Source organism: Lacerta agilis, chromosome 15, assembly GCF_009819535.1.
Source record: "Lacerta agilis isolate rLacAgi1 chromosome 15, rLacAgi1.pri, whole genome shotgun sequence".
NCBI classification, from domain to species: domain Eukaryota; kingdom Metazoa; phylum Chordata; class Lepidosauria; order Squamata; family Lacertidae; genus Lacerta; species Lacerta agilis.
The window spans coordinates 32,665,097-32,680,912 of record NC_046326.1 but is presented as its reverse complement, the minus strand read 5'-3'; the positions used below and the strand labels follow the sequence as shown (position 1 = coordinate 32,680,912).

Genomic DNA, 15,816 nt, shown 5'->3' with positions numbered 1-15,816 from the left:
CTCGTCCCTTTTCCTTTTGTGACGTAACAGGCGAGAGACTGCCTTGTCCTAGGTAAGCTGCTCTAGGGGCCTTCTCAGCAGAAGGGTGGGATGCAGGTGCTTAAAATGAATAAATAAAAGCGCACAGGAAATAAGCTAACTTGGAAAGACCTCCACGCAGAAATTGAGAGCCACACAAAGCTCACAGAACATCAGGAAGCCAGAGGATGGGGAAGAGAGGAAGCCTCAGAGAGGAGGCCAGAACTGGACCCAGGTGGACAGAGAACCAGAGACGCACGGACTTCTTCAAGCACCCAATGATACCCTGGTACCCAACACCACGTCCATTTTAACAATTAAGAAAACGTGCGCCCAGTCTAATCTGCATTCCTGGATTCTGGAATTCCACAACTACAGGAATTTGGTTTCGATGCAGAATTCCTGGGGCCCTGAAGAGCTCTGCGATGATGAAAGAACGAATACAGATGGCCATTTATCAAGGAGCATGGACAATTAGTTGAGATTCCAGCACGGCGGGGGGTTAGACTAGATGACCCTTGGGGGTCCCTTCCAACTCTACAATTCTATGATTCCATGGCAGAGCTGCTTGGGAAGCTGGTGGCCAAGGCGTTCCCACCCCTCTTTTTGGGCCGGTGAGGATATATGGCGAATCGTTTTTAAAACCCTTCTCACTCCCCAGGTAGAATGAGAACAGGTGACAGTGTGCCAAGGTGGGTACAGGCACACACACACTGCCAGGTAAATGGCCCCCTGTATTCGGCCAGTGACTGATTATTGATTGGTTAAATTGGATGGCAAATGGCTGTTTGCTCCAGTCCCGGTGGTTATCATGTTGCATGAGAAGCTGAAGAACAGAAAATCAAAAGCAGGAATTTGTCTTTTACAGACACGGAGATGGCAAATCTGCAAAATGCGACGCTCTGCAGGGCGTTGGAGAGAGCGGGTGGGGAAGGGGGCGAAGAGGAAGAGTGGAATTTGCAAATACAATGTAATAAATGAAATAATGAAAGCTGAAGACCAAAACAACAGAAACAAAAAACTAAAGTGGGTTGCTTTTTTTTTTTTTTTTTGAGGGGGTGTGTGTTAAGGATTTGTTGGTATCAAAACGAACGCAAGCAATCTGATCCACAGGCATTGGGTTGTGTGGAGCAGGGCAGGATGAGACCGTTTTGCGGGGTGGGGAGCATTAGGGACAGATTACCCTGGAGTCCTCCAATCCTTTGAGAAGCTTTTCAGCCTGTGTCTTCTCAAACAGGAGGTTCTGCTCGAGCTCCCGTATTCGGGCATGCTCCAGCTGGGTCTGGGTCTGGTCGGGAGGAGAAAAATAAAAAGAAAGAACACAGAAGGAAAAGGAACAAAAGAACAAAACAAAAAAAAATTGGGGGAGGGAGAAAGAGAGTAGAAAACAGGGGAATAAATAAAGAGAACGGACAAGAGGAGAAGTGTAACGTCGTTATCTTCTCCAGCAAACAGGGCAAAGGAAGGCAGTTCGCAAACAGGAGAATAAAGAGAGTGTAAGATCCAGAAAGGCAAGGAAGCCCGCTCAAGCAGGAGGCAGCAACTGCCACGCAATTGAGAGACAGCTTTCGAGTCAACCCTCTGAACTGTGGCAACACACATATGCAGGCACATCCCCCCCCATAAAAAGTAAACAATGTAAACGTAAAGACACCCATCTCCTGATCCGTGATGAGACAACCCATCACTGCAAACTGCTGCCCTGGACAACCGCCCGTCTATTCTGTACATTTATCTCCAGGTGCTTGTCCCTGAAGGTACCAAGCACAGAGGAGCAGCTCTGTTCGCCCTGAATTGCTGGCAGCCCCAAGTCCCACTGCACCTGCAAACAATTGCTTGCAACAAGAGCGTTTCGCCCCAAACCAGCCTCGCCCTAGACCCCCAAAGACTGTCTCCGCCCAAGAGTAGTCGAGACAAACCGGCCGTTGCAGGCTACCATTTGACCCAAGGTCCTTGGGAGGGGGGCAGAGGAAAGAAAGGGGGCTTTCTCCGACAAAGCCCCCCTCTGTCCCCTTGCAGCAATCCTCCCTCAGAGCTTCACGCACAGATGTAGTCAGCTTTTCGGAGAACCTGGCATTCTCGGGCCTCGTGCTCCTCCTCCTACGGACCAAAGTGTCCTGGGTGAATGGCGTTCACTTCACCTTTTAATCCGAGTTTTGCTTTGGGAATGCTGCACAGTTCCCAAGCAGTTTCGCCCTTCTTTAATACACTTTGGAAGTGGGAAGCATACGAACACCAAGCCAAAGCAGCATTCTCCAAATAGGCTACACAAAGATATTTTAAATTCATAAATAAATGCACCCTGCTTTCCTTATTTCAAATTACCTCCACCCAAAAGTAGTTAAGATTTTAATTAAAACCCCTTATAGAATGTCTCCTTATTGTGTGTCCGCATGTTTAATGCTGTTGACCTTAAGCCTTTCTTTCCACAGGTGATATCCAAAGTTTGTCAAAGTCTGAGTAGTCCTATTGAAATCAATGTGCTTAAGCTACTTAATTTGAGTCCATTTCGAGTGTGACTTAGTTTGATATCACCCTAACAGCACAGAAATGCTCCTTCTGCTCCTTCCCCCACTCAAAGGGACAATACAGTTTTACTCCTAACCAGGATGCAGAACAAGACTTGTTTAAATAGCAGGCAAAATAGGAACAAAATTGGGAGAGGAGCAGGGCAGTGAGGGGGTACCCACCACAATCCAGAACCCAGAAACACTCAGGATATGCTCAGCGTTCAATGTGCTTCCCCCCTCCCCTCCAGTGAAATAAATGCACTGAGTCCCCCTCACCAGAGAATAAAGGCTCCAAAGAGATCAAAACAAAACAAAACTCGCCCCATGATTGACCCAAAGCACAAGCGAGTAATGTCAGCTCTGTGGCACGTCGTCCGAAAACGCTCCTTTGTCAAAGCCATTCGGAAAACACACGTCCCAACCCTGCACTTCGTCAGCCAGCAGCTAATCAATGTAACTCTGTTTATTATCCAGACAAGGCTGGACCAGAAAGGCTGACAAAGGGAAGGAGAGACACCCAACGGCGGCAGGAAACTCAGCTCACGCCTGTTTAAAAGTGTGGGGGTGCCACAGATTACCTCCAGGTCTCCCTTTGTAATGGATTCTTCCTCAACACGGAACTGCAAATCTTCCACCTTCCTGAGGCAGAAAAAAGAAATCGGGGGGGGGGGGGGGAGAGAGAGAGAACCATTAGCATGAAGGTGGTATTCTTGGGGTGTGATTTAAAAAATACTCTGAACCTCTCTTGCGCTAATTAAGTAAAGCATTGTTACTAAATTTCTGAACTGCTTCCTGTGAAACATCTCAACAAGATTTGCAATATAATGACATACATAAAGCAAAATAAAAAAATAAAAATTCCTTCCAGTAGCACCTTAGAGACCAACTAAGTTTGTTCTTGGTAAGAGCTTTCATGTGCATAAAGCAGATAGAGGCATGAAAGCAATTGCATAAAATAACATTTTTAAAAAACAAACAAACAAACAAACTATAAATATAAAACTAGTTTAAAACAGCAGCATCACATACATAAAATCAGTTCAGATCTAGGACAGATACTGCCTGGGTTTTAGAAGGCCTATTGATAGAGGAGCCAAAAGGACAACAGAGAAAAGGGGCCCGTTTGATATGCAGTGGGAGGCGGGGGTTCCAAAGGACAGGTGCCAATCATGATTGCAGGGTTGAGCTTCTTTTTCCAGACAAATAAGTGAAAACCAGCATTTCCACCCTCCCATTTCTGTCAGGTTTCTCTGAGCATCCTTCATTGCTGGCTGGAAGTGCCATCGCTGGTGCTGTCAACACCAAATCCCTCTGTGTGTGTGAGCAAGCAAGGGGGCTGCGTGTCTGTCTCCCCCCCCCCGCTCTATTATGAATACCTTTTCTCCTCTTCCAGCTGGTTGAGCAACTCCACTTTCTCCTTCTGCGACCTGTCCAGCATGGTTCGCGCTCTCTGCAAATTCCCTTCTGCTTCGGAGATGTACTAAGGAAAAGAAAAGAAAGGTCCTGTTTCGGGCAAGGCAGAGAGTGCATGTGCAAGCAGATACCAGCGTTATATTTTTAAATATGGAAAGCGTAATGCTGGTGGTCAACAAAAGAGGTTTAAAAGACTGTCTCAAGGCAAATCTTAAAAAAAAAAAATGCAGTATAAACACCGACAACTGGGAAACACTGGCCTGCGAGCGCTCCAGTTGGAGAACAGCCTTGACAAAAGGTGTCATGGGCTTTGAAGACACTCGAACTCAGGATGCAAGGGAGAAACGTGCTAAGAGGAAAGCACGCTTGGCAAATCTACACCGTGGTCAACTCCCACCCGGAAACCAATGTCCCCACTGTGGAAGGACGTGTGGTTCCAAAACTGGCCTCCACAGTCACTTATGGACTCATTGTTAAAACCGTGTTTATGGAAGACAATCTTACTCGGCAATGAGTGATCGCCATAGAAGAAGAAGAAGAAATTTTTAAATACAGGAAATAGCAGAGGAAATAAATTCACCAGGCATTTCCAGTACTATTTCATTCCTATCTCGCTTCTCCTCCAGGAAGCTCAGAGTCCCTTCCACTGGGCACCCTGGCGGTCTCTGAGCAGGTGGAAACCTACAGAGTCTTAATAAGGGCTCAATTCAGGACTAAATTTCAAGGTTCAGAGAGGTCCGGAGAGTGGCAACACGAGAACGGGGCCTTCTCTGCAGTGGTTCCCCCGTCTGCGGAATGTTCTCCCCAACCCTGAGATAAAGAGTCCCAGGATTCAGTCATTCATCAGCCCAAGGCCTGGTTGAAGAGGAACGTTTTTGCCAGGCACCTAAAGGTCTATAATGAAGGCAGCAGACGTATCTCCCTGGGGAGAGCATTCCACAGATGGGGAGCCACTGCAGAAAAGGCCCTGTCCTCGTGTTGCCACCCTCTGGAACTCTTATGGAGGAGGCACACGAAGGAGGGCCTCAGAAGATGATCCCAGGGTCCGGGTAGGTTCATATGGGGAGAAACGGTCCTTGAGGTATTTGTTTTAATTATTAAATTTGATCCCTGGAATCTCAAGGTAGGGCAGAAAGAGATAAACCAATGGTCTGATTCGGTATAAGTTCACTTCCTTGTACCACACAGATCAACAAAAAGCACTTCGTCCCCTGCTTCTGGTTTTCTCATCCCTCTCTGCGGGCTCAGAGGTGGCGCAGGCAAGTCCCCTACCTGCTCGTGTTGTGCTTTCAAGATGCTGATCTCCTTCTCCACCTCGCAGATGCGGCTGGTTGCCTTGGCAACCTCCGCTCGCTCCAGGTCTCGCTCCGCCAGCAGCTGCTCGATGTGCTGCTGCTTCTCCTTCAGGGCCTCCTGCAAGGCTGTCGTGCCAGAGATCTTCCGGGCGTAGCGAGAAGAGGTTTCCGTCAGCTGCAAGAGGAGCAGGAGGAGGAGGAGGAAGGTTAGGAAAGCTCAGATGAGAAACACGACAGGCCCATTATTTGGTCCGTCAGCTTCGCGACAAACCCAAAAGCCAAACACAGGCCCCCGTTCACACCGTAGATTTAAAGCACTACGATTCCGCTTTTAACATGGCTTCCCTCCCTCCACACACACCCCAAATCTAGTTCATGGCTAGGACACCCCTGTTCCCTTCACGGAGAATACAAGAGCCTGCAAAAAAAACATATTTGCCAGCAGAGAAAGTGGAACAAGTCTGCATTGTAATAGTAATATTTAGCACCAAGTTGCTGAATTTAGACCACATCCACAGGGCACCCGTGAAGCATCATTTCACAGTCATGGCTCCCCCCAAAGAATCCTGGGAACTGCAGTTTGTTCTGTGAGTTGTTAGGAGGTCCCTTTTTCTCCTCACAGAGCTATAATTCCCAGAGGGAAGAGGGACTGATTGTTAAACCGCTCTGGGGAAAATAAATAGGTCTTTGTCTGACCTTGACAAGACTGTGGGCCGCAGGCAAGCTTCACAAGAAAGTATATACCCACCCACCCCGCTCTGAAGCAGCCCTCCTCAAGCGCTCCAGAGGACGCTGGACTATGATTTAGTCAGTGTGGAGTAGTGGTTAAAGTGTTGCGCTAGGACCCGGGAGACCAGGGTTCAAATCTCCACTCAGCCATGAAGCTCACTGGGTGACCTCAGGCCAGCTACCTACCTCACAGGGCTGTTGTGGGGATTAACGTAGGACAGGGAGAACCACGTACATCACTTTGAGTTCCTGAGAGGAAAAAAGTGGTGTATAAATGGACTCCCTTGGGAGGTTGTGAACTCTCCTTTTTAAGTCATGGGCGCTTTGATATCCCTGCATTGCAGGGGGTTGGACTAGATGACACTTGGGGGGCCCTTCCAACTCTATGAATCTATGAAATGCAATACAGGCGGCGACCATTTTGCACGGGGGTTCCGTAGGCAGAGCGTGCATAAGCCCATCCCGCCCTCGTTCTGCCATCTTCCGGATCTAAAATGACCCATGCGTCGGAAGTCGCACGTCAGTTAGATGTGCAGGAAATGGCCACCTCCTGTAAATAAATCCATCTCTCTTCCTTAAAAGAGGGGTTGATTGTTCAATCACTCTGGAAACTGCAGCTCTATTGGGAGGGCGTGTCTCCTAACAACTCTCAGCACCGTTAACAAACTACACCTCCCAGCATTCCTTGGAGGAGGAAGCCATGACTGTTTACAGTGGGATCATAGCGCTTTAAAGTTATGGTGCGGGGATTCCCGAACGGAAGCCGCTCCTTACCAGCCCACTACGGCTGGGTCTTCCCCCGACCGAGGAGGCCACCGAACTGACTGAGCTGATGGAGGAGCTGCTGGGGCTGTGGGTCAAGGCCGAGACGCCCATGGCCATTCGCTTGCTCTTCTTGGCTTTGGCCGGGCTGGTGGACGGGAAGCCGATGCGGATGACCTTGTGGATGGGAGCAAAGAGGCCGAACTTGGGCGGGCACTGGAAATACCTGGAGTTGAAAAGACAGGCAGAGGTTAGGTTCCTGTTCCATGCTTCCGGATCCCCCACTCGGGATCCCAAAACACAGTCGGTGCTGTGGTCATTTTTGTCCTGACAGGCTGTCCCAGCTGGATAAATGGATCTTTGCCATGAGCACCTATCTTGTATTTCCCTCGATGTGTGTTTGGCCAATGGTTGGGGATGATGGGAGTTGTAGTCCATCCATATCTGGAGGGCCACAGGTTCCCTGTCTCTGGTTTAAAAGGCCCCTCCTGAGGAAATGCAGTATCTTCTGCTCACATTGCCTTTCCAAGGCAGCATCAGTTTTTACCTCATTTTTGCTTTTATCCCTGGCAAATGGTTTCCCCCTCTGAATCACTTGGCAGAAGTGCATTTGTTTTAAAGTAATTAAGTTGAACCTGGTTAGTAAACACAATATACTTCCTTCCCTTGGGTTCATTGCCATTATTTCCAAAGAATGAAGTTATGTATTAAAATATAGTTCTGAATAAACTGTAACCCTGTCATTTAGAAAATACTTGAAGGCAGCCCTGTTTAGGGAAGTTTTTAATTTGTGACTTTGTATTGTATTTTAATATTTGTTGGAGGCCGCCCAGAGTGGCTGGGGAGACCCAGCCAGATGGTCTGGGTATGTATGTATGTATGTATGTATGTATGTATGTATGTATGTATAAATAAATAATTTATTATTATTATAAACAATTTTATCATTTATTATATAGATCATTTATTATTATAGTTTATTAAATTTGTACGCCACCCGTCATCCATAGATGCCATGGCGGCTCACAACGTAAAATTACAGTATAAAAAGCAAAACTTGCTATAATAAAAATAAGAACAAAAACAAACCAAGAATTCCCACCCCCTCCCTCAAGACATTTAAAAGTGCATCGGGTGTCGATCAGCCAAAGGCCTGGTTGAAGAGAAACACTTTTGCATGGCGCCTAAATATATATATAATGAAGGCACCAGGCGAACCTCTCTGGGGACAGCATTCCACAAACAGGGAGCCACAACAGAGAAGGCCTGTTCTTGTGTTGCCACCCTCTCGTGCAAGAGGCACATGAAGAAGGGCCTCAGAGGTTTGCTGTTTGCTGTTTTTGTGTTTTTAATTATCTGTTGCACACGTTGCCTTGAGATAGTTGTTCAGAAGGCAATTAATAAATTGATGGTGATGGTGATGATAATAATAGACCTTCAACAATGGCTAGGAAAAATGAGAAGTCTACAACCTCTAAAAAAGACGCAACACCCAAGGAAAGGGGGAATGGGAAAGGGAGAGGGGGAAACCTTTGTCAGGTGCCAGTTCTTAAAACTCTCCTCATAATACATAGCCCTGTTTACACAGATTCCGGCTGCCTAGGAAAACAAGCCCACCCAAGAAAAATGACACACACACCACCAGAAATAAAATAAAAATCTGATGTGGCAGCAGAGCAGATGACAACGTCTGGGCCAAGAGGGCAGGGCTATTCCTTTTCTCAGGCAGCTCAGCTAACTAAATAAGCTGTTAGTGATTTATCACTGAAAAGGCAAGTGAAGATCTCTACAGGCACGCCAAACATCTCACCCAGATGTGAGCAGCTGTTCCAGAGCGCCGCCTCAAAATCTGCACAAAAGCAGCTGGCAGCTGCCCCAAATTTTCTGCCTGTGGGTGGCAGAGCTGGGGAATTGCAGAGCTGAGGGCTGAATGGGTGTTCCAAATCCTTTGCAACCAGCTGTTTATGGTTGCCATTTCCAAGTAACTTTGGATGCCTCTCGGCTAAAGCATCCTCTTCGACTGGTTGCCAGAGAGACGGGTCCTCAAAGTGTCTGAAGATCAGGAAACCTCCAGGCATCTTGGTTTGCCCTGGGCCTCTCCCAATAAGTGTCCGGTCTGAGAGTGACTTGATACACCTGATTCTCAAATGAGGTGTTCCAGGTAACACCACTTCATAAAACCTTTGGTACATAGAAACCTAGACCATCAGGTTAGGCCAGAAGCGGGCAGGATGTTTTTAATTCACTTCTCTTTCCCCTTGGTTTTAATATATTTATGTGGGGTTTATTGTCCATTTGGTTGTAAGTCACTTTAGGGTGCCCTGGGCAATTTAAGTGACTAACAAATTCAACAAATAATAATTTATATGTGAGAAGGATTTCTAAAATGTGTATCTTTTAGTTTGCAGAAACATTCCGGGCTCATCCTCACTTACCTTTCTTCTGCTCTTTCCAGGCACAATTTGCACTTAAAAGCTCTGTGTCCAAGCACATACTTTTTGCTCTGAAGCTTTCCCGCGAAAACCCAGAGCGAACGGCGATCACCGGGAAACCTGGACTGACGTTGGTTCTGATTGGCCACTAAGGAGCGGGGTTTCACAGGAAAAGCTCCGGGGCAAAAGAACAACCCTGCACACACGGACACTGCTCACCCAGGCTGTGGTGGCCCCCTACCTTGTTCCGGCAACAGCTCCATCGTTCTTCCCCAAAGGTTCGTCCAGCTCCACCCCACACCACTCCCCTTTGGCAAAATCCGTCTCCCCCACATATCGCACGACGCCAGTTTTTGTTCCGCCAACCTGAAAAATCATTTTGGGGGAGGGGGGGGGGGAAAGGAACCAAACAAAACATTTTACAAAGTTGTTTTTACAGGTAGGTAGCCGTGTTGGTCTGCCATAGTCAAAACAAAACAAAACAAAAAAATAATCCTTCCAGTAGCACCTTAGAGACCAACTTTTGTCTGCATCTGAAGAAGTGTGCATGCACACGAAAGCTCATACCAAGAACAAACTTAGTTGGTCTCTAAGGTGCTACTGGAAGGAATTTTTTTATTTTAAAGTTTTTTTTTAAGACATAAACATACAGAAAGGGGAAAAAAGATTAAGCTAGATGCAAAGGTAACTTGGGGTCAGAATAAGACGCATGACACAACTCCAAAGCAGTTCTGAGATGCTTCACTGATTTTGACACCAATTTGGTTGGTTTTTAAATTGCAAAAAAAAACCAAAAACAAAAACAAACCAACTCTGGCAGAATATTAGCCCTGACCACGGTTACCAGAGAACAAGAGGGAAACAGAACTTTGCAGTTTATGGGGTCTAATTTCACTGTTGCATTTGCTCACATTAACATAATATTCCAACAGATTGGTCAAGATAATCACATCTAACCAAGTGTGTCGTTTTCCTTTCTGTTGATTTTCGACTTTACAATATATAGGCACCACCCAAAATGACCATGAGACAATGATACCTGCACCACATTGGGAGATGAAAGTGTTTTGTCTGAGCTTTTTTTTAAAAAAAGTTTATGAGATCTAAGGAATCGAGCATCCATCCCAATTTGCTCCCATTAAACAAAGCTGTCATTTGGGCACGTGCAACTGTTGTCTCAATTGTCCACACCTCAGCTTAACCGCAGCTTCTGTTTTTAAATCAGATGGAAGCTGGATGGAAGGAAAACGCATCACAGAGGGGTATTTCTCCCGAAACTACAGGATGGCCAAACTTACAGGTTCAACAAGAAATTATTCTAATGAGAAAATAAGGAGAGAGTGGGAAGGTTTTTTTTTATAAATTATATAAAGAGAACCGATTACCAGATTCATACTTGGCTTAGTTTAGAATAAAAATCTCACAGGTAATTAGAATAATTCTCCAAAAATTTAATCATTACAGACAACCAGTGATATAAGGAATAAAGATCCACATGGAGTTAGTTGGAAGTCAATTTCTTTCCCCCCCCTTTTTTCTTTCTTTTTTTCTTCTTCTTTTTTGGTGTTTTTTTCATTCTTTTTTCCTTTTTTGGGGAGAATATGTTTTGTATTTTTGGTTGCAGATTAGGTTATTATGTTTACATCCTTGTAATTTTGTTTTTGCATTTTCTTCTGTTTTGTATTTTTTGGTTCACTGTATTCAATGCTTGTTTGTGTGATGTATAAAAACAAACAAACAAACAAACAAATAAAAAAAAGTACAGGATGAATTTGGATCGTGGCTAACATCATGTCCGCTTGGCTTCAAACACCGGTGGAGGGAATGCACTAGAGTAAAAAGTCATGTGTGCACAGCTGGTGTCTTTATGAAACATTTGTTTTGATTGCTTGTGGGGAGCTTATACGTCTTCCCATTAATTTTTCAGTGTATTTCTCCATCACTTTCCTAACTGCAAAAGTCATGCAGAATAATGGGAACTGGAGTTTGTTAAAGGGATTGGGAACTGCAGTGCTGTGAGGTCCGTGCCCTGAACAAACTCCAGCCCCCAGGATTCTCTGAGGGAAGTCATGACTATTAAAGTGGTACAAGCACTTTGAATGTATGGTGTGGATTTGACCTCAGGCATCAGATTCTGGTGTAATAGCTGTCAACTTTCTCTTTTCTTTTTTTCTTTTTTTGCAGGAAATTCCCTTATTCCAGCGCAGTTTCCCATTGCAAAAAAAAAGGGAAAGTTGAGAGCTCTGGTTGGTGGACAGGACTACACTATCTGTCCTGGCCTCTCTAAATTACCGGTAGGCTGCGGCCTGACTATCATTTAAAGCACATTCAAAGCACACACCCCCTCACAGAACTCTGGGAACTGAAGATTACGGGTTGCTGCAAACTGTGACTCTGGGTGGGGTCTACAGTGCTCGTAATTCTTTGAGGGGGGAAATGTGCTTCCACTGTGCTTTCAAATTGTAGTATGTATGTAGCCTGACTGTGAAAAGCAGCTTTTTGAGGAACATAGGAAAGCTGAGTTTTTTGCTACTCCATCTTCCAGGACAACCATCAAATTCATTCAGTTTAAAGAAACAAAAACAAAAAAAAACCCCAAACCTATCCAAGTACATTTCAAAACTCCATGTCTATTATTGGTGGGGGGTTTTAAGTGTCCCACCACACAGTGGTACCTCGGGTTACAAACACCTCGTGTTACAAACAATTTGGGTTACAGACTCCACTAACCCAGAAGCAGTACCTCGGGTTAAGAACTTTACCTCAGGATAAGAACAGAAATCGTGCTCTGGCGGTGCAGCGGCAGCGGGAGGCCCCATTAGCTAAAGTGGTACCTCAGGTTAAGAATGGTTTCAGGTTAAGAACGGACCTCCGGAATGAATTAAGTTCGTAACCAAAGACGTTCAATTCCCAAGGCGTTTGGGAGACGAGGTATGACAGTGTGTGTGTGTGTGTGTGGATCCCAGGGTGGCAGCTGCTCCCCTCAAGCTAACAACCTAAAAGGGTATGGCAGGAAAGGAAAACTGATTGGGAGGGAGGAAGAAATAGGCAAGCTCAGATGCACGTTCTTAGTTGCAAGTTTCTCTAATGTCCATTTGGGATGTAAATGTTCTAGGAGGGAAGGCTAGTCTCTCAAGCTGCATTTATCTTCTACACAAGCAGCACAACAGACCTGTCTGGAGTGGCAGCTTCCCTGCCCTGCAGGCACTCTCAAGTAGACAGCTAAATCAATAATGATGGCTTTAGGCCACTAATTCCATGGCCCCACTAGAACCCAACTACAGATGCATTTAGCCACAGGGTGCAAACCCAGGAATGAAAGCGTAGCAGCAAACACAGAAAAACAAACAGATGAACACCGTAGCAGCAAACACAGAAAAACAAACAGATGAACACCATCTGACCAGTAAGCAGATTTATTTATCTCCATCATTTCTGCAAATGCTGCTCAAACAAATGCGTAGAGGGGTGGGGAGGGGCCCTGCCTTTGATTTAAAAGCCACTGACAAGTTTGATCCCTCTGCTAGTAGGACGGGCTCACTGAATGCAAGGTATTTGCTGACTGCAGTGGGGTGGGAGAATCCTGAGTGTACGGAAGTCATGGCCTTCAAGGGAGGTGGTTTCATTTCAAGGGCAGAGAGACTGAGAGAGACACTTTCTCAAATGATTTGCAAGCTGCTAGAGGCAGTGTGGTGCAGTGGTTAAGTGTGTCAGACTAGGTACAGGGGTCAGCAAACTTTTTTAGCAGGGAGCCGGTCCACTCTCCCTCAGACCTTGTGGGGGGGCCGGACTATATTTTTTGGGGGGGGGGATGAACGAATTCCTATGCCCCACAAATAACCCAGAGATGCATTTTCAATAAAAGCACACATTGTACTCATGTAAAAGCACGCTGATTCCTGGACCGTCTGCGGGTCGGATTTAGAAGGCGATTGGGCCAGATCTGGCACCCAGGCCTTAGTTTGCCTACCCATGGACTAGGACTTAGAGGAGACCAGGGTTCATATCCCTTGAGCTCCTTGGTGAAAAACGTGGGATACAAATGCAATAAATATAAAGTAGAAGTCTGTCGCCTGAGGGTTCCATGATGAAAGGGAGGAAATAAGTGAAGACAAACATCTGAAAACAAGCCTTAAGACTTGCTGGTTACTAGCTACGATATGTTGGCTCAGGGCTCGGAAGAAACTATTTGACAGCTCGAACGCAGACGGGGGAGGAATAAAAAACACTGCACATTTAAATCAGGATGAATTCAGGCCAAATTGCTCACTGTCATATAACTGCCCCGGAAACAAATCAGAACGAATGCCCAGTGAAGAGCAGACTTGGTGTGAGGCTCCCGACCCAAAAGACAACAACAGCAACTCTCACTTGAAAGTAAGGAGAATGTCTTTATCCAGGTGAGTAGCGCTACAGGCTCAAGACCCAGATGCCGAGACTCCAAGGTACCACAGGCAAGGCAAGAGTTTCATAACTGGACGGAAGATGACCCAACAGCCGACACGTCCTTCCCGCCAAGTGTTTAAAGATGAGGCAGGGTGAGCTCACTCACGAGACTCTCTCGCCCTCTGCTGGATGGACACATACACCTGATGCCACCTTTGAAGGCAGCACCAGGTTCCAGGTAACAAGGCCGCATCCTGTCCACCTGCCTCCAGCTCTGATGCCACCTCCTCTAGCTCAGTCCCTCCCTCTGGCTGGTCAGAGATCTCCCTGCTCTCCGAGGAGCAGGAGGAGTGAGCAAGAGGACTGGCAAATCTGCTTCTTCCTCTCTAGAGACAGAAAAGGAACACCTCTCTCCTTCATCCCTGAGGGTCCACCTTCTGCAGCTCCTCTCACCATCTCCTCCTCCTCTTGTGTCTGAGGCTACCATGTCTTGCCAGGTTCTTCTGGAGTCTGAGGGACCCATGACACTAAGGTTGCTTCCAGACCGCTGCTATTTTTGCCCAGGATTCAACCACGTACCGGAAAACCCATGCTGCACAATTATAGTTGACGGAGAGGTCTACGCGAAAGAAACCTGCTTCGTTCCTCAAAATCGGAAATTGATGTGAAAATGCACTAGAAAGTGTGGGGCAACACTTGCTTCAAGACGAGGTATAAATCATACATTTGAAGCATTCCTCCACCCGCAAAAAAAGAGAGAGAATCAGATGAACTGTAGTTTGTTAGGGTGCTGGGAACTGTAGCACTAAGAGGGGTAAACTACTGTTCCCATGATTATTTTTTTAAGGGGAATGTGCTTTAAATTTATGGGGCCTACACCTCCTCACAAACAAATCAGGATGAATGCTCAGGATAAAGCCTACATCTTCTCATTTCCCTGGAAACAAAGCAAGATGGATGCTTAACAAACAGACCACCTGGAAGTGGCCACAAACTAAGCATCACACAAGCTGTTAAGGATGAATGCTCAATGAACAGGTTTTCTAGAGGTAAACCTGGAGCCTTTCAAACCCACCATCGGTTAGGATAACCGCAGCTTAACTGATCATGGACACACAAGGCTGCAGTTTTCAAAGTAGATCTTCTAAACACAGCCTGGCCAAGTCCCCCCCCCCCCTTCTAAGACTTAATTACATTCTGCAAAGCAGGGTGAAGCCTTCCCAGGATGTCAACACACACACACAGAGAGAAAGAAAAAAGCCCACAGCTGAACGAGAGGCAGCACAGAAGAAAGGAATTCCAAGTGTGCCTCTTGAGCAGCAATGGGAAAATAATCCCTTTTGGAAGCCAAAGGGAGAAGGGAAACCTTGAATTACTGTGTCTCGTAATTGCAAGGCTGTCGCTGCTCCAAGACCGCCCACATTTTCCTCCCAGACATGAGCCACTTAGAAGTAGCCTACACAGGCTGGATGGGATGTACTGCAATGGCAGCATGCTGGGGTAGATGCCCTGGTTCAGTGGGAGAGCATCTTTGCAAGCAAAAAGCTCCTAGGTTCAATCTCCAGGAAATGTCCCCTGCCTGAAATCCTGGACAGCCCCTGCCAGTCAGGGATAGTAGATCACAGACAGACCAAGGGCCCAGCTTCCGACGGTTGCACAAAGAAGTCAACTGGGGCGAAGGGAGTCAACCCTCCTAACCTATTTGCCATTGAGGCTCAGTCCTCGAGAACCAAGCGCCAGTGTTCCTCTGAGCACGTACAGAGCAGCCTCCTCACACAGAGACGCTTCAGCAACAACTGATATGTCTACAATTTAGGGCTCACTCGGTTTCTGGCCCCTGCCCCTGCTAATTCAACCCCGTTTATTGCCTTTTGGAGACGCCTTGTCAACAATGTGTCAGCTGGAATCGCTGGCAGATTGTACGCCGTGGCTGGACTGTAGGTGAAGACTATTGCCAGGGTGTAACTCTGGTGCACTGTGCGCCCAGATACTACAGGGCCTGTGTTATGTACTCAGCTAGGATAAGAGTCCTATATTATTAACAACGGAACTAGAACTCAAGAACAACCCATGTTGCGTGTGAGCCTGCCCGAGACAGACTGACTCGCTCCCGCCTAAAACTGTGTTCAGAGAAGAAGAGTCCTTAGTTAGCTTGTTTCTGATAGGAGTGCTCGCCCTCCTAGCTCTTCTGTAATTGGCTAGGTCTCACCAGGAGGCGGACCCTGTAAGGTGGTTGAACAGCTCCTATTGGTTCCCATACATAACAGCCTG

At 46.5% G+C, this 15,816-nt stretch overlaps 1 protein-coding gene across 3 annotated transcripts in view; it reads right to left on the bottom strand.

Moving 5' to 3' along the window:
- The window catches only part of CLIP2 (CAP-Gly domain containing linker protein 2), a 75,543-nt gene that overhangs the window by 18,122 nt on the left and 41,605 nt on the right, over positions 1-15,816 (bottom strand). For 2 of the 3 annotated variants that reach the window (XR_004427948.1, XM_033171515.1), the window contains exons 4-9: positions 9,401-9,525; positions 6,740-6,953; positions 5,214-5,411; positions 3,905-4,008; positions 3,107-3,167; positions 1,202-1,306 (exon numbers count right to left, since the gene is read on the bottom strand). Coding sequence is in view for 2 of the 3 variants with exons in the window: in XM_033171515.1 (XP_033027406.1) it covers positions 1,202-1,306; positions 3,107-3,167; positions 3,905-4,008; positions 5,214-5,411; positions 6,740-6,953; positions 9,401-9,525 (807 nt within the window). In the remaining variant the exon portion in view is untranslated. The remainder of the gene's footprint in view (positions 1-1,201; positions 1,307-3,106; positions 3,168-3,904; positions 4,009-5,213; positions 5,412-6,739; positions 6,954-9,400; positions 9,526-15,816) is intronic. The other variant, XM_033171516.1, reaches the window with a different exon arrangement.